The sequence below is a fragment of the Bidens hawaiensis genome, unplaced genomic scaffold (assembly GCF_021521415.1).
Source record: "Bidens hawaiensis isolate Kalapana, Puna unplaced genomic scaffold, B.hawaiensis_p1.1 tig00028238_1, whole genome shotgun sequence".
Classification (NCBI taxonomy): domain Eukaryota; kingdom Viridiplantae; phylum Streptophyta; class Magnoliopsida; order Asterales; family Asteraceae; genus Bidens; species Bidens hawaiensis.
This window is the reverse complement of record NW_027494593.1, coordinates 253816-278555: the sequence shown is the minus strand read 5'-3', so window position 1 is coordinate 278555 and position 24740 is coordinate 253816. Positions and strand designations below refer to the sequence as shown.

The window sequence follows — 24740 nt, the reverse complement described above, 5'->3', positions numbered from 1 at the left end:
GACATCATAGCTGACAGCACACTAAAAAGAGGCGCTTGTCTATTTAAAAGTGTGTGTGTGTTTCTTTAATCTACTTGTGTATTTTGAATATTTTCCCTTGTATTTATTTATGTAGAGTCGTGTTTTAAATATACTTAATAATAAAACTATTGGTTAGCACACGTGATCTTCATCATAACAATAAAAATAAAATTTGTTCCTATGTTTTTAGCGTATGAAGAAGATTGTCCTTTAGTTCAAAAAATGTAACATCGTTTTTAGGTTTCGTGGGTCGATTATATTATTAAATGATTTTGTTAACGTATTCCAAATCCAATGATTAGGAATTTTGATTATGAATCTGTGTTGTGAGTAATTGTCAAAAATAAAGTGTCCTACCACGTTACTAGCACATGCAACTTCCAGTTATCGCGGCAGTATTTCTTAAATACTATTTAATAATTCATTGACTCACTAATAAATTAGTTTTATGTTGGACTTGGACTTGCATAATAAACTTTTTGATTTATAAAAAAACGGGTAAGATGTTTAATTTTAATATTCATTTTCAAAATAAAGATGTTTAATTTTAATCCAATATTTAAGTTCTATATTTTTCAGATAATTGCGAGATTCAAACTCTTACCATTCAAACTCTTAATAGCGCTAGGCCAAAGGCCTTTTGACGTTATTTTGAATATTAAATACAAATTTATTGTTGTAAAACTAATATACAATTTCTTAGTTATTTACATATCTTTCATTGCTTTTAAAAAAAAAAAAACAGTGTAGACTTTATAAGATACAAATTATTGGGTTTACATGTAATTAAAGAAGGTTGTTTAGGTGTGAACCGTGTGATACAACGGAAAACCCATATATTACTTTAATACACAAAAATTTACATAAAAAGATATAAAAATGAAATATATATATATATATATGTCATAAAATGCTAAAATATTGTCAAAAAACAGCCATGGAAATAAGAATAAAATCGGTAACGAACTGGCGAAAATGAACAAGTGAGGGCATGCAAATAAATACGGTCGTTTATCACTAGAAATTGGAATACATGGAATTTATAAAATGAATCATTGAAATAAATATCAATGAAATTGTAAATTAAATTACGTGTAACTTGGGCTGGGCTTGATTTCTGCTCCCAGTAGTTAGTTTCAGATGCATCAGGGTGATGATGAGAGACTAGGCGAGTATGCGACTTTCACTAGTTGGATCTTTGAACTGAACGTGTTTTATCTTACCACACAGTCGCGCATTCGTGTAAGTGTTCATGGGCGTTGGCATTATGTGAGGTTTTTTCCAGATCAAAAGACGAGTATATCCTGATTTGATGAATTTAGTCAATAACCTATTTGAAGGATACGTTAGCCGTTCGGAAAAAAATTTACATTTTCCATAACATATAAATATGTGGCTTGTTATTTGGGATATTTTAATGGATGGACAATAAACGTTATTCCATATCTTTAAAGAATATATTTGTGACGAAAAATATATTGAGACAATGTGAGAAAAATTGCAGCCACAAAGGAAAAAGAAAAAGAAAAAAAAAAGTAACCGAATTGTGCATGTTCAGTTGTATTGAGGGTCCAATGAAAGCCTCTTGTCAGCTTTTGGAATATTGCATCCATTTGAAGAAAGTGAACTCATTTTCCTTTTTTATTTTTCATGTTGATACACCCCTTGAATGTTTTAGGTACAATGCATATATATATTAATATATCTATAATATATATAAACGAAAACTTTAAAATCCCATGTGTCGTGATGTGGTCGCTCCCCCCTTTTATGAAAGCCATCAGATTTCTTGATCTTTAAATGGAGACCTCTTATTGATTTACCCAAATTCATATGTATGGGTCTTACCTTACCAAAACCAGATAGCTCTTAAACGGGTTATAACATCTCATTAAATTAAAAATTAATCTAACCAATTATTTGATATGAAAATATCCAATTTAAAAAGAAAAAGATATCATTTGTAATTAATAAACAATTTTATAGTAAAAAAACCTAAGCGGGTCATGGGTCACCAAATCCAGATAGCTTTTAAACGAGTTATAATATATCATTTATTTATGAAACTCTTTCATCATCAAACCCTAAGTATATTATTAACTTTCTTATAATAAAGAAAATTAAAATCCAAAAAATAAATATTAAAAAACGAAAAAATGTAAAACAACCATTCTCTCAAGCCATCAGATTGCTTTATTTGTAAATGAAGGTTTCTCACGCTTTTGACCCGAATTCACGGGTAAACGTCTCACCAAACCCAGATACTTCTTAAACGGGTTATAACATCTCATTATATTAAAAAATAATCTAATCAAATATTTGATATGAAAATCCTATAAAATAGGAATATACTTAAAATTAATATCCTTTTTTATTTAAAAAAAAAATTATTTATAGTTAAGAAACAATTTTATAATTAAATAAAATAAACGGGTAATGGGTATCACCAAACTCAGATAGCTTTTAAACCGGATTATGACATATAATTTATTTGTGAAACCATTTCATCATCAAACCTCAAGTATATTAATTATTAACCTTCTTATAATAAATAAAATTAAAATCAAAATATACATATATAAATATTAAAACAAATAACGTAAAACAACCCTCATAATACGGGGGATAAAATCTAGTATAGTATAAATGCATAATTTATATGTTTTATAACCTATGTATAAATAAGGTTGTGTGGGATTAGTTCTTTATGAGAGCTTTTTAACAAGCAAATATGTGTTTAAATTGGACCTAGATTTCAATACAATCCTACGTTTGATATCTGATGTGAGAGCTTTAGTATTAAATAAAGAGTAAATATGCATAATCCTATGTTGGTAGTAAATATGCAATCGAGAATGTTTAAATTCTAGGTTAATCAATAAGAGTTGGTTCTCATACTTCGGTATTTTGAGTAGTTTATTTATCTGGTAAACAAACATATATATGGGCGCTTGTATCAAATTAAACAACTGTGATTTGTGTTATATTAACATGGTATTATTATTATTATTATTATTATTGTAAGGTTCCCTAATGATTTTTTAGAGGTGACTAGCTTTAGTGACAAAAAGAAGTTTATCTTAGTTATATTTTAATTAGATTAAAATGTAAAATAATTGTTTAAAATTATTTTTTCCATATATTTAAATTTCATATATATTCCATTATACTCAATATATATTGATAATCCAACAAAATAAATAAATAAATAATTACTCTTTTGTCGATACTCAAACCACCCATTTTGTCTTCTTGTTATATTCCTTTCACATAAATTTCCAAATTATCCAACTTTAACTTTTAGAGCAACAAACGATCAGTGTTTTTATTTTACGTTTTTGCTTTAGCTTGTGAAAATCGTGGCTTATCCAAAATACTCATTTCGAGGATGAATCTAACCAACCAATTGTTAATTTAGCGGGATAAACGAGCTAAGCCGAACTCAACTAGGCTCGAGCTCAAGTCATTTTGACTTACATGGGCTCAAGCATAGCGCGTTTCAATCTCTTTTTCAAAAGGTCGAGTTTTGCTCGTAAATTTATCTTTCAAGCTCGGGCTCGATAACTAAACAAGCTTTAACTGAAGCTCGGTCTCAACTCGAGTTCGAAAAAGCACAGCGCGTTTAATTCTTTATCGATCCAAGTACGTGCACACCTTGTTCGCACCCCTAACTGTTACTGTTGTTTTAAATAAAATAAAAGATAATTCATTTCAAATTAAAATAATATAAAGTAAATAAAGCGTTTTGGTTTCATTAAATTAAATATAAAAAGGGTCCAATAAAGTTTACATAACAATAATAATAATAGTCATTTCCAATGTGGTGTAATATTAGAGAGAATAGGTTTCTCAATGGAAACTTAAGTTCAATTCTCACTTACAAACATGGATGGCTCAATAAAGAAAAACTAAAATCTTTGTGATTTTCATTTCAATCATGAGTCCATCCAGGTATTACTACCAGTGGGCCTTCAGGCGAGTGAGTTTTTCTTGGAACCGGAGATTACTTGGAGGCGCTTAAGGGCTCCGTATGGCTTGGTTGGGCCAACTGACGGTGGCCTTTTGCTATTGGGTCACCCCGTACGGAGTACCTAGGCATTCTATGTTTGCTGGCAATTCAATAACAATAATAATAAAGTAGCAACATGGTGGGGAAACAAGAAACAGTAGCCATCAGACCATCTAAGAGGGGTAGGGTAGTTAATAACATGGCCTTGCTTGTATACTAACCACACCCAAGACACCAACAGCCCAGCCCCCACATGATCTTTCTATGAAGGTTCACCCTTCACATCACTCTTGGATGGTTTGTGTTGGTGTGCCATGTGCATTTAAAAGGTCTGTTTTCTCACCCTCATATGGTCCATGTCATGTGTATCAAGTAACTGTCAGTTTGGGATTCAAACACTTTCCTAATATTATTAACAAAAAGTTTATAGATAATTATGTTTTAATGAAAACATTCCAAACATTTTGGCTCTTTTTTAAAGCCAAAACCTTAGCTCTGTAAATGAATTGAACGAAAACGAATAAGGAAATGCTTGTGTTCGTTCATTTAACGTTAAACGAACACGAAAACTTAATCGGACAAACATTTTTGCTCATGTTCGTTTATGTCCGTCAATTTAAAATCTAAACGAATCGTTCACGAATATAAACAAACATAAATTGAGCAATGATAAACGAGCATATATGAACTAACGTAAGTGAACACAAACGAACCAAAATGAAGCATTAAGTAGATGATTAATCCAAAGTTTCATCCAAATATGAATATTAAACAAACATAACCGAACGTTCACGAACATAAATGAGCGAATGAAACATGTGTTCATGCTCATTCGTTTAAATGTTTAATTAAATACACACAAACTTTTTATTCATATTTGTTTGTTTATTATATGAACAAACATAAACAAACTTTCCGCCGAACGGTTCACAATAGTTCACCTACGTTCGGTACGTTTACAGGCCTAAAAAAACAGTTTTGTTTAGAATGTAAAGAAAAAAATAACTAAGTAATTATGAATTTATGACATTAAAATACCCGGCCACCGGATGGATATAAAACTAGTTTAAATGGTCGATTTTCGACCCTCATATGGACCATGTCATGGGAATCAAGTAACTGTCATTTCGGGCACCCTCAGTTCTAGATTGTAACGCTTTCCTAACATTATTATCAACAAAAGTTAATAGCTAAATAAGTTTTAAAATCAGGATTACAGGATAATAAATAACAATGTAATTTTGGTTACTAACAAGGTGTTAGTCTATGAAAAATTTCAAAGAATTTGGTGAAACAGAATATGATAAATATAAAAACAATGTGAATTAAAATGTACTGCTGGTTTTACCCGCGGAGATTGATGGGCCTTCGGATTTGATATGAAGATTGCCTCGGGAGCTGATACCGAGCCCTTGAAAGTGGCCAAGCGGGTCTTGTTGTAGTGTTTCAGAATACGCTGCAAGTAGATTGTGGTGGTGGTTTGACATGTTGGACTGGTGGAGATGGTATTGTGGTGGCTCGGGTTGTTGATGGTTTGCGAAGAAGTTTGATTGGTTGTAGGGGACATTGTGCATTCCCAAATTGTAGCCATCGGAGGAGGTGGTTATTTCTCCAGTTGCCATTCGGAGTCTTTCAACTTCCTGCTTCAGTGCCTCATTTAAAGCTGTAATTAAAAGAATGTTTTATAAGAATTTAGACATTTAAAAAGTCGTATATAAAATGAAGGTTTAAAAATGTTACCATCGTGTAACTGAGCTTGTTGTTCCATAGCTTGTAATCGAAGCTTGAGTTCAGTGTTTTCAGAAGATAAACCGGTTGTATCTCTCTGTTTAAGGAAAACCGACACGTCAATTTATTAAGTTTCATTGTCTTTGTTGCATAAAACTGTAATTTGATAGTCACCTGAAAAAGAGTTAATTGTGCTGAAAGGGTGGTTGCTTCTGTTTGCAAGGTCTGAGCTTTTCTTTCAAGCTCAGACATATAACGGGCCTTCCTCTCCTTAGAACGAGCTGCAGACTGTCGGTTAGCCAAAATCCTGTATACTACAAAGCATAAGATTTACGGAATATACAATTTCTCAATGGGTGGATAACTGATAACCGACTACATAGAGTACTAAACCACCAAGATGTTACACAAAATGCTCTATCTCAATTCTCAAGCACTAGAATCTTATGCTTCAACTGCACTATTGTGTCAACTGTCAATATTCAACTTATGATGAGACTTGCAGACATAATTGAGTTCCATGATAATTAATTAATTACCACAAAGTCTTTGCTTACATAATGCATTATTAACTATTAGTACAAAAGTGTTCATGTTCAATGATAACATATTGTCTTGGCAGCCAAGTAATACAAAAAATTAAAATTCAGATATGCATTTCTAATCCATTCATACAGAATTCAAATCATAATCACTAATATTGAGGTGAGCAATAATCTAACCGAAAAGACGAAAACAGATAAAACTGAACCGCAACTAACCGAATTAACCAAAAATCAGTTCTCGGTTTTTCTGTACCCTCGGTTAACCAAAACTAACCAAACCATTTATATTTTCATATATTTCTAGATACCTCTATTTCATGTATTTATAGTATAAATTTTATACCTCCGCTTTCTAGTTTTTCTAATTTCTTCCCTAGCTGAGTGTGAACGACCTTTTGATATAATAGATTGAGTGATTGACCGATGACTTCGGCTTCAGTTACTGCTTAGGCTAATAACTGAACCAAATTGTGCACACCTCTAACTAACAACTATGTCATGAGTTATTATTTCGCATCGATTTATGCTCTTAGCTCGTTTCAGATTAGCTTCCTACATTATGATACATTTGATTGCACACCTCAATTATACTCAACCAAATCATTAGATTTGGAATATCCACATCAAATTAGCTTCCTACTAATAATACAGTAAACCTAATCATCCATATCTTAAAACAGTTCTACTAATTACTAATTGCAAATACTTCATCATAAGTCAAAAATAAAATAAAATAAATATGATAATACTACCTCTTAGCTCGTTTCGGATCCAGCGTCCACAATTCAGCCAGCTTCTCAGGCGCCATAGCCTTCTTAGCTTCAATACTCTCACTCAGCACATCAAAACTCGAACCATCAACCGAATTACTATGCCGATGCCTAGGCCTAGTATTATTATTATTATCATCAACATTATTATTATTATTATCCAGAACAGCAGCAACGGTATCAGTATCAGTTAGGTTAGATCCGAGCTTCTCAATGTCCATATACGTGTTAAACAAATGATGATCCTCTTCAGATCCTAACTCCTCGAAGCTTTCGGACGGATCTGAAGCGAGATCCAGGTCGTCCGGCAGCCGGAAGTGCATCTCGGAGTGTGCTCGCCGGTGGTGAGATGGCCGGAATGAAAACGGTGATCCATTGGAATTTGGATTGGATGGATCTTGCATTTTGAATAATGAATACAGTTAGCGTGTAGACTATAGAGTATAGGTTATGTGTGGTTGGATCTGGTTTTGTAATTCGGGTTGACGCGTTATTCCTGTTTCCTTCTGGTGGGTATGGTTTAGTTGGATTTGATATTGTGAAGCGGGTTCGGGTCAGTCTGGAAAAATATAATTGGGCTTTTATTATTATTGGGCTTTTGGGACAATGTTCTGGGCTAGCGTATATTTTGGAAGGAAAAGATTTTGAGTTTACAAGGCGATTGTGGTCAGGGGTGTTCAAGAAATCCGAGATTCGAAAAAAACCGAAATCCAAACCAAAAAAGAAATAAACTGATCTGAATTCTTATTCGGATATTCAGATCGGATCAATCCGAATATCAGAATAACTAATTCAGATTCGGTGTGGTATATTTACCAGGCTACTATTTGAAGTTTGAACTTTAAATTTGTGTTCAATAGTAATCCGTATTTTCCAGTTTGTATATTTATTGTGATTCTAAACTATTAAATGCTAGAAAAAAAACATTAGGAAAATCTTTTAGGTTTATTTCGGATTATTCGGATTGGATAGGAATATTCATCGAATCAGATTTTGGATAGGGTCCTAAAATTTTCAAATCCGAATAACTCGAACCGAATAAACCAAATAATCCGTTATCCGATCCGATGAATACCCCTAGTTGTGGTCACATAAAATGAAACTATAGTGAGGAAAATCAAAAAATCAAATTATACACTTAATAGACTGAAATAACAAGTTTAAACAAACCACGTGAACAAAAACCGCACCTTTGCGCTATAGACAATGTTTTGGAAGAAAAAAATTTATAGTTTACAAGGAGATTATGATCGCATAAAGAAAAAAGTGGCGATAACTTTTGCCGTTGTGGGTAATATATGTAAATCGACAAAACATAGAAGGAAATATCTTATGAAGACTATTTGAGCATATTTAAGAGTTTGTTGAACTGAAGGAGGTACAGCTATTGTTGCAAGCCATGGCGGCATAGAGGCTAGAGCTCTCAATGAAAGCATCATTGATAGTAGCCGAATTCAAGATTCGGAGTCTGCCAAAGAATTCAGACAAGGAAACGAGAACCATTTTTCATTTATACCAAAACAATAACTCAGAAAAGGAAACGAGAACCGTTTTTCTAATTTTTCATTCATACCACAACAATAACTCTAATTTTTCATTCATACCACAACAATAACTCATGGCCGAATATATAGACTCGCTTATATAAAGACCGACTACTAGCACTCACCCGCAGAACCAATAATATACTAACTTAACATCTAATAATAACTAAGCAGATATATAAACATTAAGAAATATAGCGTGTGCAGTAAACCAAATCTCTAGTAAAGAAACAACGGCGATGCAAAGGTTTATGTGGGTATGTATCAACAATCCGTTAGATATATACAGCGAGACTTCGGTCAGAAGTAATATTAATAAAAATCAATCAAATTACTACATATGAATCGTATTCACTTTCCATACATTTATACACTTCACACGCCGCATAGCATAACGATCGATTGATTGACAAACACACACCATCACTAACATAACCTCTCACAATATCAAATTTTGATATTTCAGAACCTACAAATTCATCTCTAAGCATATATAACACTGATATGCACACCAAGGCAAGGGTCAAGATCCTTTACGAGCTACAGCCAGTTTGGTGGTGTGATCTTACTTGAAGCTAAGTTCACGGCCCGGGAATCAGGAATCTTGGATAGAGACCGATACTGCAACTTAACACTCTCTGCGTTATCGAGTGTCTTCACAACATACCTGCATTTTAACTGCTTTTTATACGATTTACTTGAACAATGTATCAAATGACGTGTATCATGCAACATATGGAATAATAAAAGAAAGCATAATGATATGTTAGTACGTGACTGACCATCCGTTTAAGCACTGAGTTGTTACAACAGCTTCTCGACCAACAAACCGTGGAGGTGTCCTTTTATTTCCCTAAGAAAAATATTTTAAGTTAGAAACTATATGCACGTAACCAGGGAGGTAGGGACTACACTATAAATAAGTAGAAAGCAGATTTAACGGATAACCTTGATAATAACGCGTTCGGCCACACAAAATGGAAACGGAACCCCCCTGCCGAGTGCTGAATCGCCATAATTAGTTTTATCCTGCAGAAATTGACAACTTATTTTTAAGAAAATGATCTTTGAATAAATCCATAAATTAAAAGGAAAAAAAAAGACCTGATATAATCTATTTCTTCTTTTGGATGCACAGTGAGTTCGTAACTCTTCTTCTCTAAGAAATGCCTGAACTGCAGATTGCAGAGCTACACAAGTAGACAAAAATAAAACAAATTACAGATATAAAAAGTTATTAAACTTGAAAAGATCACATACAGCATCAAAGAGATAGAAAGCAAATCTTACATAAATTTGGAGCAGCCGAGCCCTCTGATACAGGGTGTGAACAAGTGTAGCATGCTTTCTAGAAAACCGTTACCGTTAAAACACACATTATCACCCATAAAATCAGGAAAAAAGTTATGTAAAAAGTTGTATTCTCATTCATTAAAGAATACATAATTGTGGACTTCTATATATATATACAACGATAGAATCCAAGTGCAACTAACAAACTCAACCAACTAATATAACTGAATGTAAACTGCGATAGCAAACTATAAGAGCTACTTACCATCCTCATAACATGCTGCATTCCATTGCTACCAAAAGAATGCCCACAAGGCAATATCATAGCATCATCCATCAGAGCTCCTCTGTATAAACATAAAAATAACAAAATGATATTTTATCGCGCATAAACTACAGTAAATTGTCATGAAATATAGCTCATAGTCGCATATGCAAGAACTCACGTCAAAGGATCGGATAGTATCCTCCTTAATGACTCCCCTGAACCACCTGCATTTGAAATATCCTTTCTTCCGCTGAACCCGCAACCATTTTCACCCAACATATCTTTAAACCTTGCATCCGAACCCTCCGCACCGTTACGGTATTGAGAGTAGTATAATTCACTGTTAGGGTCCGCAATGGCGAGAGCATTCTGGTACTGGCATAATTGCCCTTGTTTATGACTCTCAATTGGACTCGATCTTACATCATTCATATCATTTCCTGGTATCATAATTGAACCTAAAATCCAACAAATAATATTCAATCACACATGGAAATAGGAATGAGCATTTTTTTACCAAATACTGGTACCGACCAAACACAATCGGTACCGGTACTCAATTTTCATGTTTTCAGTATCGGAATTTTTAATGATACTGATACTGATTTGTATCGAACAGCAAAAATCAGTACGGTATTCAGTACATGGTTCCACTCGTTTTTGGTATGGGTGCAAACGAGCCAAGCTGCTCGCAAGCTACTCGAGATAGGATCGATAAAAAGCTCGAAATGAACAGGGACTTGACAAGCCCGAGCCGAGCCAAGCTGCTAGCGAGCTACTCTAGATAGGATCGATAAAAATCTCGAAACGAACCGGTACTTGACAAGCCCGAGTCGAGCCTCAAATCAAGCTTGTTTAGTGATCGAACTCGAGCTTGAGGGTTGTATGGTAAGATTGTTTAGCCTCGTCGAGCCTTATCGAGCTTACTGTATTAAAAAAATTTTACTCTTTGTAGACATCTATATATTGGTTTCACACTGCACTGCGAGCTCAAGCCAAGCTTAGGCTCTTTAAGGTTTTTCTCAAAATAAATTAGAAATAATTAAGACCATATATAAATTAATTAATAAACAATAAACAAGTTGAGCCCGAGCAGAACCCAAACTTAAAAAAAACGACTCCCCAGTCGAGCTTTAAAAAAAGAGCTCGAAATGAGCTGAACTTGAGCTCAAGCTCAAGCTCGAGCCTAGTCAAGCTCGGCTCATTTACACCCCTAGTTTTCGTTATCGGTATATTTATTAGTTATCAAACCCGAGCTCAAGCATTGTATGGGAAGATTGTTTACACACCCCTACTCTTGTAGACTTCTATATATTAGTTTCACACCGCACTGAAGCCGAGCTTAGGATCTTTAAGGTTTTTCTCAAAAATAAATTAAAAATAACTAAAAACGTATATAAATTAATTAATAAATAATAATAAACGCGCTAAACCCAAGCGGAGCCCAAACATAAAACAAATAACTCACGAACCGAACTTTAAAAAAAAAGAGCTCGAAATGAGCCAAGCTCAAGCTCCGGTAAGTCAAAACGAGCCGAGCTCAAGCCTAGTCAAGCTTGGCTCATTTACACCCCTAGTTTTCGTTATTGGTATATTTATTAGTTATCAAACCCGACCTCAAGCATTGTATGGGAATATTATTTAGGCTCGTCAGTCGTCAATCCTTAATGAGCCTACTGTATCATTAAGTTTTCACTCTTGCAGATTTCTATATATTAGTTTCACACACTGACTGCAAAACGAGCTCAAAGCCGAGCTTAGGCTCTATAAGGTTTTCCTCAAAATATATACAAAATAACTAAAAACGTATATAAATTAATTAAATAATTAATTAATAATAAATTAAAAATAAAAAAAATAAAACAAAAGCTCGAAATGAGCCGAGCTCGAGCCTACTTTAGTTTTCAATATCGGTATAACGAATAATCGCTTCAGTACTTACCAATGGAAGCCGGATGATTCCTCTTGCCATTACAATTCTTCTCACTAATCTCCAATTCAGCATCCTCATCATCATCCATGACGTCATCCGACCCATCATCGCTTGGGGAGCTAGTAGTTTGGTGGTGATAGTGGCGGTGGTTTTGGTGTTCGATAAAGCCGGTGAGTTCACGAGTAGTTTTGTTGTGGTTGTTGTTACTGAATGTGTGATCGGACGGGTGGTGGTGGTGGTGGTGTAGTGGAGTGCAGCGGAATGGTAGGTGTTGGTGGTGGTGGGAGAGGACTAGAGATATGTCGTCGGAAGACATGGTTGTGGACAGACAACGGTAAAAAAAACCCTAAATTTTGGGCTAATTGTGTGATTTTGGGGATTACAAATTTTGAGTTTGAAGGTGTTTGACTATGGCACATAAGAGGGTCACAACCCGGTTTAAAACTCAAAATCTATTCATGATCGATTTCGTTTGTGGTTTAAACCGGTTTTTTACCACGGTATGATAGGTTTTGGTCGGGTTTTGATCGGTTTCGGATAGGGTTTTGACCGGTTTTTGCTCTGTTTTGGCTGGTTTCGGTTCGGTTAACCGGTTTTGGTTTTGGTGAAGAAAATTACAAAACGTTCCGAACCTACGATTTTAGTCGGTTTCAAACCGGTTTCTACATAATCGGTTTTAAACCGTTTTGGTTTTGGTTTAGTTTTCGGATCGCCTTGGTTAACTAGTTTATTTGCCCTTATCTATGGTAGAGGTGGCCAAATAAACCGATTAACTGGTTTATTCATTGTCTTATTTTATGACAATTAGGGAGAAGTTTTCTGATAAATTTATATGAGAGATCATTTAAATCACATATTGAACAACTTGACACACATAGAGGTGCACAAATAGGTTAACCGGCTAACCAATAACCGGTTAGACCGGTTAATCGGGTTGGGTACTGATCAGTTTTGATAAAATAATTTTAGAAAGTTGGTTAACTGATCGGGTACTAACCGGTTAAAAACCGGTTTTTAATAAAATAATAATAAAAAACCGGTTAACCGGTTTGATTAACTGGTTTGTAACCGTTTTTGAAATCAATAATATAAAAGTTACTAACCGGCAGATAGGATCAGTTAGTAACTGGCTAGGATTGGACCGGTTGGACTTTCGGGTACGAACCGGTTAGAAACCAGTTAACTAGTTCTGTGTGCACCTCTAGACACATACAAATAATAGAAAAGATTATTATCAAACAACAAACTGTGTGGGTGGCCTTGTTTGAATAAATAAGTGACACATTTCTATTTGAGTATAGAAAATATTAAGTAGATTTATCATTTATCCACTTTACAAAGAAAGTTATCCTCATGTTTGAATGTGTTGGTTCAGACTTCAGACCCATTTATTGGGCTTGAACACTTAAACCCATTATGTTTATTGGGCTTGAATATTAGACCCACTGACATCATCAGCAGACCAGACACGTTGTCTTTTTAAGGTTTGTAAATTTGAAGGAAGTTGTATACCAGACTACAAGTTGTCTAATACTTCAAGTTCTCTCAGCCCCCCTTTAGAATTACCATTTACCCCAACTGATGTGAAATTTCAGTTTTAAATCATTTCTTAGGCTCTTATTTAAACTATAGTTTTATTTTTCTTGCCTAACTTATATTGTTTTATATGCATCTAAATGCATCATTGCAATGTGTTTATTTTATCTATATTTTGATATAAATTTGTAAAATAAACTTAATCATATTTAGTTTCTAAATTTTTATCGAACATGACTCAAAAATTATATCAACAAATAGATAAAAATAAATATATTTCAACGACATATTTGAATCTATATGTTTAAGGTGGTAAATCCCTAAATAGTTAATATTGGTGCTGCTAAAAACCAGCCACAATCTTTCACATGATCCCTTCAACTATTAGATAATTACAATTCTTGCTAGTAATTCATGATTGAAAGAAAGTAAGGTTGTGTTAAACAAATAAATTAAAATGGTTGGAGAATAAAGAATACCATAATTACCCTTGGATACTCTGTCTTTGGTTGTATCCATAATCATGAAGTGGGGGGTTTATGGACTGTTGGAAAAATCCCGACTAGGCGTCGATTAATCCACGATTAATCGCTAGTCTCCACCCCATCAACTTGTGGCCAATTAATCCTCATTTGTCCAAAATCGATCAAAATTGAGAATTTTATACATAAAATTAGGAATATATATGTATATTTGAAAACTTACATATAAATTCCAATACGATTAATCCCGACTAATCCCTAGTAATCCTGATTAATCACTGGTCCCTACTCTACCGCCCGACTAACCTCTAGTGATTTTTACAACACTTGTTTTATGTAATGAAATAAAAAATTGTCCTTCCAAGAACAAAGCAAATCCAGATTCCACTACAAAAAGTGAAAGAAAGAAAGAAAGAAAGAAAGAAAATGGTGGTGTCCAAAGAAAAGTAAAAGCAAGCATGAAGGTGAAGGGATCATGTTTCTTTGCATACTTTCTCTTCATTACATCATATTTCATGCATTTTATATTCTTTTCTTCTACCTTTTATATATGTATTCCATAAAATCCAGCTTTTGTTTCTTTTTATAACAATTAGATTTTGACTCATGTAACAAGATAACTAGTTGATACTTCATAGAGAACATTTTTACAATAACAATTTTAAATTACTAGACCGCAACATTTTAACCATTTATTTTTATGAATGAGCATACTTAGGTTGTTTACTATGGAGGGGCTTCGTCACGTAGGAAACGAGGCTTCGAAGATCTTTTACATAACGTCACGCTATGGTTTAAAGTCCTTTTAACGTCCCATTATATATACATATACCTGCGTGTGTATGAGAGGGAGAGATAGAGAGGGCCCACGATCTCCCACTATGGCGCCGGTCTTGGTGAGGCCGCCCCCTAGACGCCCCCTTCGGGAGTGCCCCTCGGCGGTGTACCAACCTGAAGGCGCCCCAACGCCGTCCCCAAACCTGCCCATAGCGGCCTGTCTTATATGCATACATTATCCGGGAAAATTCTCATAATAACCCTTTTAAAGAGAGAAAATTCCAAAATAGCATAAAAAAATTCAAAATCCAGAAATAACCCTTCACGTCTCGTCTGGGGCGACGCTTAGGTAATCGAGCCGACAAGATTCAAAAATGATTTGAATCACGTCGGCTCTGTCCAAATTTCAAGTTATCTTGTTTCCCTCGACCAAATTTTAAGCAATCTTGCTGCTTCGTCCAAATTTTTTGATAAAATATTTTGTCATTTTCTTTAACATTTTTTGCTCTTCTCTAACCTCTTTCGTCCCACACTTGCTCCATTGTCATTATATCCCTAAACCCCTTCGCATTTTTGGCCACTTTTGATTCACTGTTTTTGTTATGTCATCTAGCTCTAAATCAACTGATATTATAATTTTTATGTTATAAAGATATTGTTTTCTAAGAAACTTCGATGCGAACAAATAATATCAACTATATATATTCAAATACAGAACAAATGATATCAACTATATATATTCAAGTATTGTAGACGGGAAATATAATTTTATATTAACACAATTTTGCCAATCCAGCCTTAAGAATGGTAAAGGCCATTGTAAAGTGGAGATCAAGGTTCAAATCCTAACATGGGTAGATCGGTACGTAAGTTATCGTTAAAAGAAAAGATTTAACACAATTTTATTTAGGGGTTTTCAAGAGACCCCTTTTTTTACTAAAACATCCCCCAATAAGTCCCGTATAGCCCTATACATGACGTATTAGTCCCCCATATACCCCGTAATATGCCCCGTATAATTCTATGTGGGACATATTGACATGTGTTTAGATGTCCATAGTATAACCCATTTATTTATTTTACCAACCGAAATCAGTGTCAGCTTTTAACTTCATAACCTAGGCATATTTGCATGGGCAAAACTAGCCACAAACTTCAAAAAAAGCTGGATTATTCCACTCATGTCCATTGGAGCAATTGATTGTTGCTTCCATCAATGTCCATGGCCATTAATGGCGGAAACAAGCAATTTACCCCATTTAAAATTCAAATCTTCACAACCCAAAATAAAATATTTTCTAATGTTTTTTTTTTTACAACTATCATTATCAATATCTCATGCAAATGTTCATATGGTCTTTGTACGTAAATTCATTGTAATGTAGAATAGAAATGATAAAATAATAGAGAATATTAACATATCTCTCATTTTAGTCTTTAAAGTTTTTTACTAGAATGTGCTTTAGTATATTGAAAGTATTACAACTTACAAATGCACTTATTCTATCATGAATTATATAAAAAAATATGTAATATACTAATCTATACTAATTAATTTATACTCAATTAACTCGCTAAGGATGAGGAGTGAAAGTCGTTGAGGTGGTCGTTAGTTGGCAAGGCGGTATCGCCAGGGTCACCGTCCCCACCTCTATATAACACAAAACTACACCGATGTGGTATCTTTTATGTTAGTCAGTGATAAGCACAAATGAAAACGTATAGCAAGGGCGAAGTATAGTTGGGGCCAGTGGTGCCCCCCACCCTCTTGTTTTTTTGCCAATTAGTGTAAATTTATCTGTTTTCGTCCGAAAATTATAAGTCTGATCCCCTCTGTTATTAAGATTTTTATACGTACTAAGTCCCCTGGGCGTTTTTGTCCAAGCTTGACGTGTAGTAAGAGGAACACCGCCTTATCCATATTGTATTTACGGAACACTTCTACACTACTAAGGTTGTTCGTAGGGTAAACGACAATGGGACAAAAGCATGCTTCTTTCTTTTTTCTCAATTTGATAAGAGAATTGGTAGTGGTAGTTTCACTAGGATTTTAAAGCTGATGATGTGAAATTGCATCTTTGTACCTTCCAATTATAAATGATGATCAAATATTAATGGGACCTGCATACCTCACTTTTAGTAATCAACTTTTCATCATATTTTTTTTTGAAATATTAATGTTTTCAAATATTGGTTTTATTGTTATTGTTATGTTATACGTCTTTTACATGCTTTTATTTTTGAAACTTTGTTTTAATTTTATGGAATTGTTTAAAGAGTGAATTGCGGTTCTCGTTTATGTGGTTTGTCCAAATATGCGGTTTTAGTCTAATAGTTTCAAATTTGCGATTTTTGTCCATCTGGTTTCATTTCACTTGCACTTAAACCCGAATTCACTAATCCCGTTAAGTTTGGTCGTTAAGCCCATCAGCGTGTCCTTCACGTGAGGGACAGTTTTGTCTTCTTTTTCCTCAAAATATACCCCAGCCCCTCACGTGAGGGGGCTTGTGAATTTGGACTGAGATTTATTTGGGGAGAAAAATGATAAAATTACCTCTCACATGAAGGGCACGCCGATTGGTTTAACGACCAGACTTAACGAGATTAGTGAATTCGGGTTTAATTGCAGTAAAACGAAACCACATGGACGAAAATCACAAATTTGAAAAAACTGGACTAAAACAGCAGATTTGGATAAACCACATGAAAAAAACCGCAGTTACTCTTGTTTAAATTATATATTTATATCGATAAATGTTTGTTTATACTTATAAACTTTTAATAATTTAGTTTACAAGATGGTTTTAATGTTACACTTGTTATTTGTCATGTTATAGCAAATTTAGTTAAAGCAATTTTAATTGAACAAATAAATTAAATAATAGTATACAAAACAAAATCAAGAAATGTGAATGAGGTTTCTGATGTAGAATAACAGATACATTTTTTGTTTATTTATTTCTTTAAATTTTGAGTATAGATATAACAATGGGGTTTATGACGTGAATGCTCTTACATATGACTAAACTAAAGTTGCGCTATTGATTTATAAGGTCAAATTATTCCAACATTTTAATTAACATGCATACCCTGTAATATTTTTATAAATATTTCATCATCAACCATTCATATTATATGCTATCAACACCATTAAAAGATTCAACTCAATTTTATCTTATATTATATGTGCTGTAATTCAAATCTTTCCCACAATTAGTGCAATAAAAGATATTGTATTAGTTAAGATAATTGGAACAATAAACATATTTAATTTGTAATTTTGGAGGGTTTTGTGCATAGATGTTGTGTTGGGTTGTCTATCTAATGATAGTGAAACTCTAGGGTGGCTCACATCTGGTCACCGAAAAGATAATACAAATTTATGAAGCACACATGTGGTGGGTGATAATGAAAATGACTATACACACCTTCTTCTTCATCCTTTAGTAAGTGTATATTAATTCATGGCCAAACAAGATATGGAGTGAAGGACAACTCATTTTTACTAACTTTTGCACATGGTTTAATAATAATAATAATAATAATACCACATATTTGCCATTATTTTAGTTTTTTTATTTCCATAGTCAATCATATTGTTAATATTTAATGCATGATATATATGTTGTTAATAATGAATTTTAAAATATTGACTTGAAACTAGGATATAACCCGTGTAATACACGGGTGGTTAAAAAAATACAGCAAAAAAATTAAATATTACACGGGTGGTTAAAAAAATACAGCAAAAAAATTAAATTTTATAATATACATAATAGCATATCTTATGAATCATAAAATAAAAATAATGATAAATAAAATTTAATAATTCATAAATATTTAAAGCCTCATTTAACACAATATTTAAAGTTATATTTGTTACTTTATTATTAATTCTATAAATGGTAATAGTAGTAATTGGCATCGTAGTTGCCTACTCTAATTAAGTGACATGTGGAAGAACGTTTTGCTTTAATAGTATAAGTAGATGACATGGTTAGATAGTTAAGGTTTCAAGCATAAAACCTGACTAAATAGGGTTTTCTTACAGTGATGGATTTCTTTTTTAATGACGTTTCTGAACAAATCTTGATTGAAGCTTCATAATCATAAACAATTTTCATCCCGTTAGACTTACTTGAATTTCAGAAATAGCTACACTAGTTTAGAGAAAACATAGATTTGAAAAAAGAAATCAACTTTTTATGTACTCAAGTTTCCACTTTGTTTTATCATGTCTTGGGCCAGTTTATTAGGGGGTGGGGGTGGTTTAGTGATGATCACTTGCATGGACCAATCACGGTGTACCACCTCATTCCATCACTAATGATGAATTTTGGTGGGGTGGTGGTGTGATGGAATTTTTTTTAACTCCTCAATGTTAACACGAAAAGAGTTGTTTTGCGTGATGGCCATCACGGCCGGCCCCCCATCACGCGTGATGGGAGGACCGGCGGCGGTGTTCGTGATGGTGGCCTATCACGGACCACCCCGTCCCCTCTTACTTTATACACCCCACTTGGATCATATTTGCTTCAAAGTGGGTGCCAGGAATCTTAGACCCCTCTACATCTACCAATTTCACTTTTTGACTTCTAATCTTAAAATAATAAAGTTCACCTGTCTTTTTTTTTATTTTTTATATTTCACTCTCAAATTAGCATTAACCTCATTACTTTAATTTATTGTTTAACAATTATTCGCATTTTCCAAAAATAATTATAAACAATTTAATCTTCTATACTGACTCATTTTCTTCACCGAAACCTCATTACTATTTACTAATCATATAATTAAATATTATATAATTAAATATTTGTGTTAATTAAAAGACAAACTAACAACAAACTGCGCCGCTTTTTTTTTAATAGCAAAACAACGTTTTTAAAAACTACGCTCGTAGATCTGCTAATTAGTATACTAATAATACAAAAACAAAAAAACATAAGCATAACAACAAAAGGAAGAAAGATAGTTTTTTTAAGTTAATAATAACAGGACGACCCGAACCGGACCCGGTGAAAACGAATCCGGTAACTTAACACCACAGGCAAAAATAATAACCAAAAACCAACATGAGCAAAAGAATATTCTCTCTGCCTGAGAAACAAAACATTAAACTGGATTCATTTTCACCAGAATTCTTGGATACGGTCCTGAAAACCAATACCTAAATAATATTATCCGATTCCTCTTGGCTTTCCGACGGGCATTTGATAAGACTCAAAATATTTATCACCTTGGCCATATCAGGCCGGTTCGAAGGCACCTGCGACGTGCATATTAACCCGAGTTTCATAACCGGAACCACTTCCTCGGCCGCAAACTTCCCTTGCATCCGCTCATCGATACACTCATCCACCCGCCCTTCTTCCAACGCGCCACGCACCATGTCGCAAAGGATCACCACATCATCCTCCATATACTCCACGGGCCGTCTACCGGTCACAATCTCAAGAACCAATATCCCAAACCCATACACATCACATTTTTCGGTTATCTTAACCGTCTTGCACGCAAACTCTGGCGCCATGTAACCGAGTGCACTTTGTATTTTGCTGCTGAGAACGTACCGATCCAGCATTGGTAAAAGCCTAGCTAGCCCGAAATCTGCTACCTTCGGCTCGCCCAAACCGTCGATTAACACATTGCTAGACTTCAGATTGTAATGTATGATTCCAAGAGTATGCAAATGAGCTAAACTTTTAGCTATGCCAATAATAATATTAAACCTTTCATTCCAAGTGAGTGAGCCTTCAGTTTCATGCAAATGCTTGTATACATTGCCACCAGAAACATATTCATATATTAATAGCTGCAAAGATGGAGTCCAATAATACCCTTCAAGAGGTACCAAATTCTGGTGATGAATCTTGCCCAGTTTCTTAACCTCGCGTTCGAAGTCTTCTTGAGACTTAACCAAACTCGAAACAGTAAGCTTCTTAATCGCTACAGACCGACCGTCTCCAAGCACGGTCCTGTACACCGTCCCGAACCCCCCACGACCGAGCTCACAATCCTTGTTTAACAACGCGTGTGCGCCAGTACTGAAGTCGGGCTCACCCGAAAACATAACGAGTTTGCCAGAATTCGTATCGGTGGTGTGCGAGCTGCTGAAGTAGCCTGCAGACAATGCCACTCCAGCTGCTGACCTGGACATAGTGGACCGGACTCGAATGTTTAAAACCGTGATGAATATAATGCCGATAACGATCACTGCAGCTGCACCGATGGCGACAAGAGCTGAAACGCTGAGAAGTATCTTTTTATGAGTTATGGTTTGAGGGACCGAGTCGGGGTCTGAACCGGGTGAGTTCGGGTTTAGGACAATCGGTTTGGGTAGGACGACTGCGCAGCTTTGGTTAACGGCTGCACCGCAAAGACTCGGGTTGTTGGATACAGAATATGGTGATATGGTGTTAAAGAATGCACCTGCAGGCAGTTCACCTTGAAGTTGATTATGTGACACATTAAATGTTTTAAGATGTACAAGGTTTGCTAAGGGTTTTGGTAAGGTTCCATTGAGTTTGTTAAATGACAAATCTGCATATTCAAGAGCTGCAAGTTTTGACATTGTTGCAGGAACTTGACCCGATAGATTGTTTAACGATAATATCCTGCGAAAAGGGTAAATCAGATCATGAAATAACAAGAAAGTAATTAGGTGTGTGTGTGGTGTGATTCGGTGCGGTTTTTGGCTAAAACCAAACCGAAAACCAAAACTCGGTTTTTGGAGTTTTTGAAACCGTTCGATTTCGGTTTTTGTTTTGGTTACGGTTCGATTTCAGTTTTTGCCATTTGAGCTTGAAAATTTTAGGCCGAAAAAAAAGTTTGCAAAAAATAATAATAATGAATTAGGTATAAATAATTTTGTTAATTGTAAAATAAAAGAATATTATACATTTAACCAAAAATATTTGAGTTGCATATTTATTAAATTCTTATAAATTACTTAATATAAAATATAAAAAAAAACAAAAATTTAGGAATCCGGTTCGGTTTTTCAGTTTTTTCGGTTTTTATTACATGCAAAACCAAAACCAAAACTTGATTTTTGCACACCCCTAAAAGTAATTAAAGATTGAAACTTTTAAACATTGTCAATAAATAAGAAACTTACATAGACGTTAAAGATGAACACGCTCCGACCGAGCTTGGAATGCTTCCATTTAACCGGTTTTCACTCAAATCAAGACTCGTTAAAGCGTGTAACTTTCCAACAGCTTCCGGGATTTCACCAGTTAGCGAGTTCCCAGACATGTTTAACAATCTCAAGCTGCAAAATTTTTCAATATCAGACGGGATTTGGCCCGTTAACTCGTTGTGTGACACATCAAGAACTTGAAGATTCTGGTGTGACACACCACTAGCAGAAGTAACAACATCATTAACACTTCCAGTCAGCTTATTTTCTGCAAACCGAACGGTTTGCAGCCCTAACTGGAACACCCAAGTAGGAACAAACCCTGTTAACGAGTTTCGACTCGCATCCAATATCTGAATATTTTTGCAGTTAACAATGGATGCTGGTAAGCTCCCGGTGAAGCCATTGTCGGAAATATCCAATATTTTCAACGATTTGATATTACCAAGCGCGTCTGGCACCGCACCAGAGAGCATATTCTTCGAAAAATCAACAGTTTCGAGTCTTCCCAATTCTCCAATCCATTCGGGTACCTCACCAGTAAGCAAATTACCACGAAAATTTAACTCATTACATAATGAAAGCTTCTGCAACGCGGTAGGCAACCTTCCAGTAAACGAATTCTCACTAAAATCAACCGCTCTCAACAACAAACATGCTCCAATCTCTTCAGGAACCGAGCCCGTAAACTTATTCCTACTCAAATTAATCTCTCTCAAATTAAACAACCCTTCAACTTCCTTCGGGATCTCACCTTCCAAACGGTTATCCGACACATCAAACACTCTAAGCCCATTCAACGACCACACACCCGACGGCACCACGCCCGAAAACCCATTACCCGAAAAGTTCACAACCCCAAGCGACGAACAGGACACCAACCCATCCGGAATCCGACCCGAAAACCCATTCCTAGCTAACGAAACCGACCTCAACGACGCCCCACATTCGTCAAAAACCCCATCCGGAATCACCCCACTAAACCCATTTTCACTCAAATCAATAATCCTAAGACTACTCAACTCACCAACACTAACCCCAACACTCCCACTAATATTATTCCTAGCCAAAGACAACTTCCTTAACAACTTCAACTGCATCAACCCGCGGCCCATCTTACCCGATAACCCGAAGCCATCAAGCACAACCTCACTAACTCTATTGGACCTTGGGTTACACCTAACACCAGTCCAATTACAAGGACTATCATCATCTTCGTTCCATGAGGATAACTTCCCATAAGGATCCACTAAGTCTGCTTTAAACACTATTAAACCCAACACATCGTCATCTAGTGTTGGGTTCAAGGAGTTTGTTACCGTGACGTGTAGGACTAATAATAATAATAATAATAGTAACAAACAGGTAAATGAGATAATATAAGTCTTTCTCATCTTAGTGTTTATCTTTTACTCAAAATAAACCATTAATTTTTTAATAAAGTTAGTTGTAACAAACTAATAACAAACTCACACGAGTTTAACTAAATGTAGCAAGTATAAAATTGAAATGAAGTTATTTGGAGTGTGTATTTGGGTTACCAGAAAAGTGACCGGTGACGGAGGAAGTGAGGATTCCGGTGGGTGTGAGAGAGTGTTAATTTTTTTTTTTTTTTTTTATGTTGTAAGACTGGTTGGTGTTGTCTTGGACAGAGAATATATACAGGCTTTATTTGGGAAGGAGGTTAAAGAGGTTGGGTGTGGGACCCACATGGGTGACACGTGGATGTGGGTTAGTGGGTGAGTGTTAGTTGTCGTACACGTTGGAGTAAATGGTGTTTTGTGGTGTCATGGTTTGAGGGGGTTTGGTAAGTTTAGTAAAGATGAGGGGTTGGGTTGTTGTAAGAATGTAAGTTGGGTGTAAAAGTTGGTGTTTTGTCAGGTTTTGGAAAAGATAAGTTGTTTTGAGTAAACTAGAGGTTGCAAATAAATCGGTAATCAAATCGATCAAAAAAATCGAATCGAAATTGATTATGAAGAAATCAGTTTGGAACTGATTGAAACCAAAAGTTTAAAATATGTTTGTATTTTCTCCATCAAAACCGGTTTACCAGTCAAAAGCTGAACCAAAACCGATTAGACTCCGAATCGAAACCAATCGTAACCTAGTCAAAAAATTGGTTTCAACCCGAGCAGAAACTGATCGTAAACCGGTGTTGACTTTTGTTGACCAAACCGAACCGGTTTCAATTAAAATTATTTTGAGTTTTAAACTGGTTTGTGCACTTCTAGAGCAAACTACCATGTTTGAAAGCAGTTATTTTTAAGTTTTAAACTTTTAATTAGTGAGCTGATGTTTGTTTAGTGAAATAGAAGCGTCTCCGCGTGATGTGGTCGAGAATGCAAACACTAATACTCTTGTAATATGATTATAAATGTATCACTTGTTTTTTGTTTGGGAAAATCCCCAAAATGATATATTTGTTTGGTTTTAACTATATATTTGTTATGCTTTTTTTTCTTTTAAATGAGTTTGAGCTCAAATATTTCTTTAATTTATATGTGTTTTGTTCTTTGAAAGGTATCCTTTCTTTTATAAAGTCGTCCCCTCTTTATAAAGTCGACATATCTTTTATATGTCGTCCGGCAAGAAATAAGGTGGGGCCGACAGTAATTGCATGGATATTGTTGAATTTTTTTGTAGTCTTGAATATTTCTTTTTAAGTGACTTGTAAGGAATGGATATTTTGA

At 34.8% G+C, this 24740-nt stretch overlaps 3 protein-coding genes across 3 annotated transcripts; all 3 read right to left on the bottom strand.

Annotated features, from left to right (window-relative positions):
* Window positions 1-5201: 5201 nt before the first annotated feature.
* Window positions 5202-7477, bottom strand: LOC143576562 (transcription factor RF2b-like). The gene is made up of 4 exons (XM_077060626.1): window positions 7056-7477; window positions 5933-6065; window positions 5771-5855; window positions 5202-5693 (listed from the first exon to the last, which is right to left on the bottom strand). Exons 1-4 carry the CDS (start codon window positions 7475-7477, stop codon window positions 5356-5358), a joined length of 978 nt encoding a protein of 325 aa, XP_076916741.1. The 3' UTR covers window positions 5202-5355.
* A 1660-nt stretch (window positions 7478-9137) lies between these two features.
* Window positions 9138-12427, bottom strand: LOC143576553 (U-box domain-containing protein 62-like). Its single transcript, XM_077060618.1, has 8 exons — window positions 12121-12427; window positions 10357-10618; window positions 10176-10257; window positions 9908-9965; window positions 9722-9807; window positions 9566-9646; window positions 9400-9470; window positions 9138-9284 (listed from the first exon to the last, which is right to left on the bottom strand). The coding sequence occupies exons 1-8, from the start codon at window positions 12425-12427 to the stop codon at window positions 9158-9160; spliced, it is 1074 nt and encodes a 357-aa protein (XP_076916733.1). The 3' UTR covers window positions 9138-9157.
* Window positions 12428-20076: 7649 nt separating this feature from the next.
* On the bottom strand, window positions 20077-23444 carry LOC143576552 (leucine-rich repeat receptor-like protein kinase PXC2). The gene is made up of 2 exons (XM_077060617.1): window positions 22027-23444; window positions 20077-21523 (listed from the first exon to the last, which is right to left on the bottom strand). The coding sequence occupies exons 1-2, from the start codon at window positions 23442-23444 to the stop codon at window positions 20077-20079; spliced, it is 2865 nt and encodes a 954-aa protein (XP_076916732.1).
* Window positions 23445-24740: the final 1296 nt, after the last annotated feature.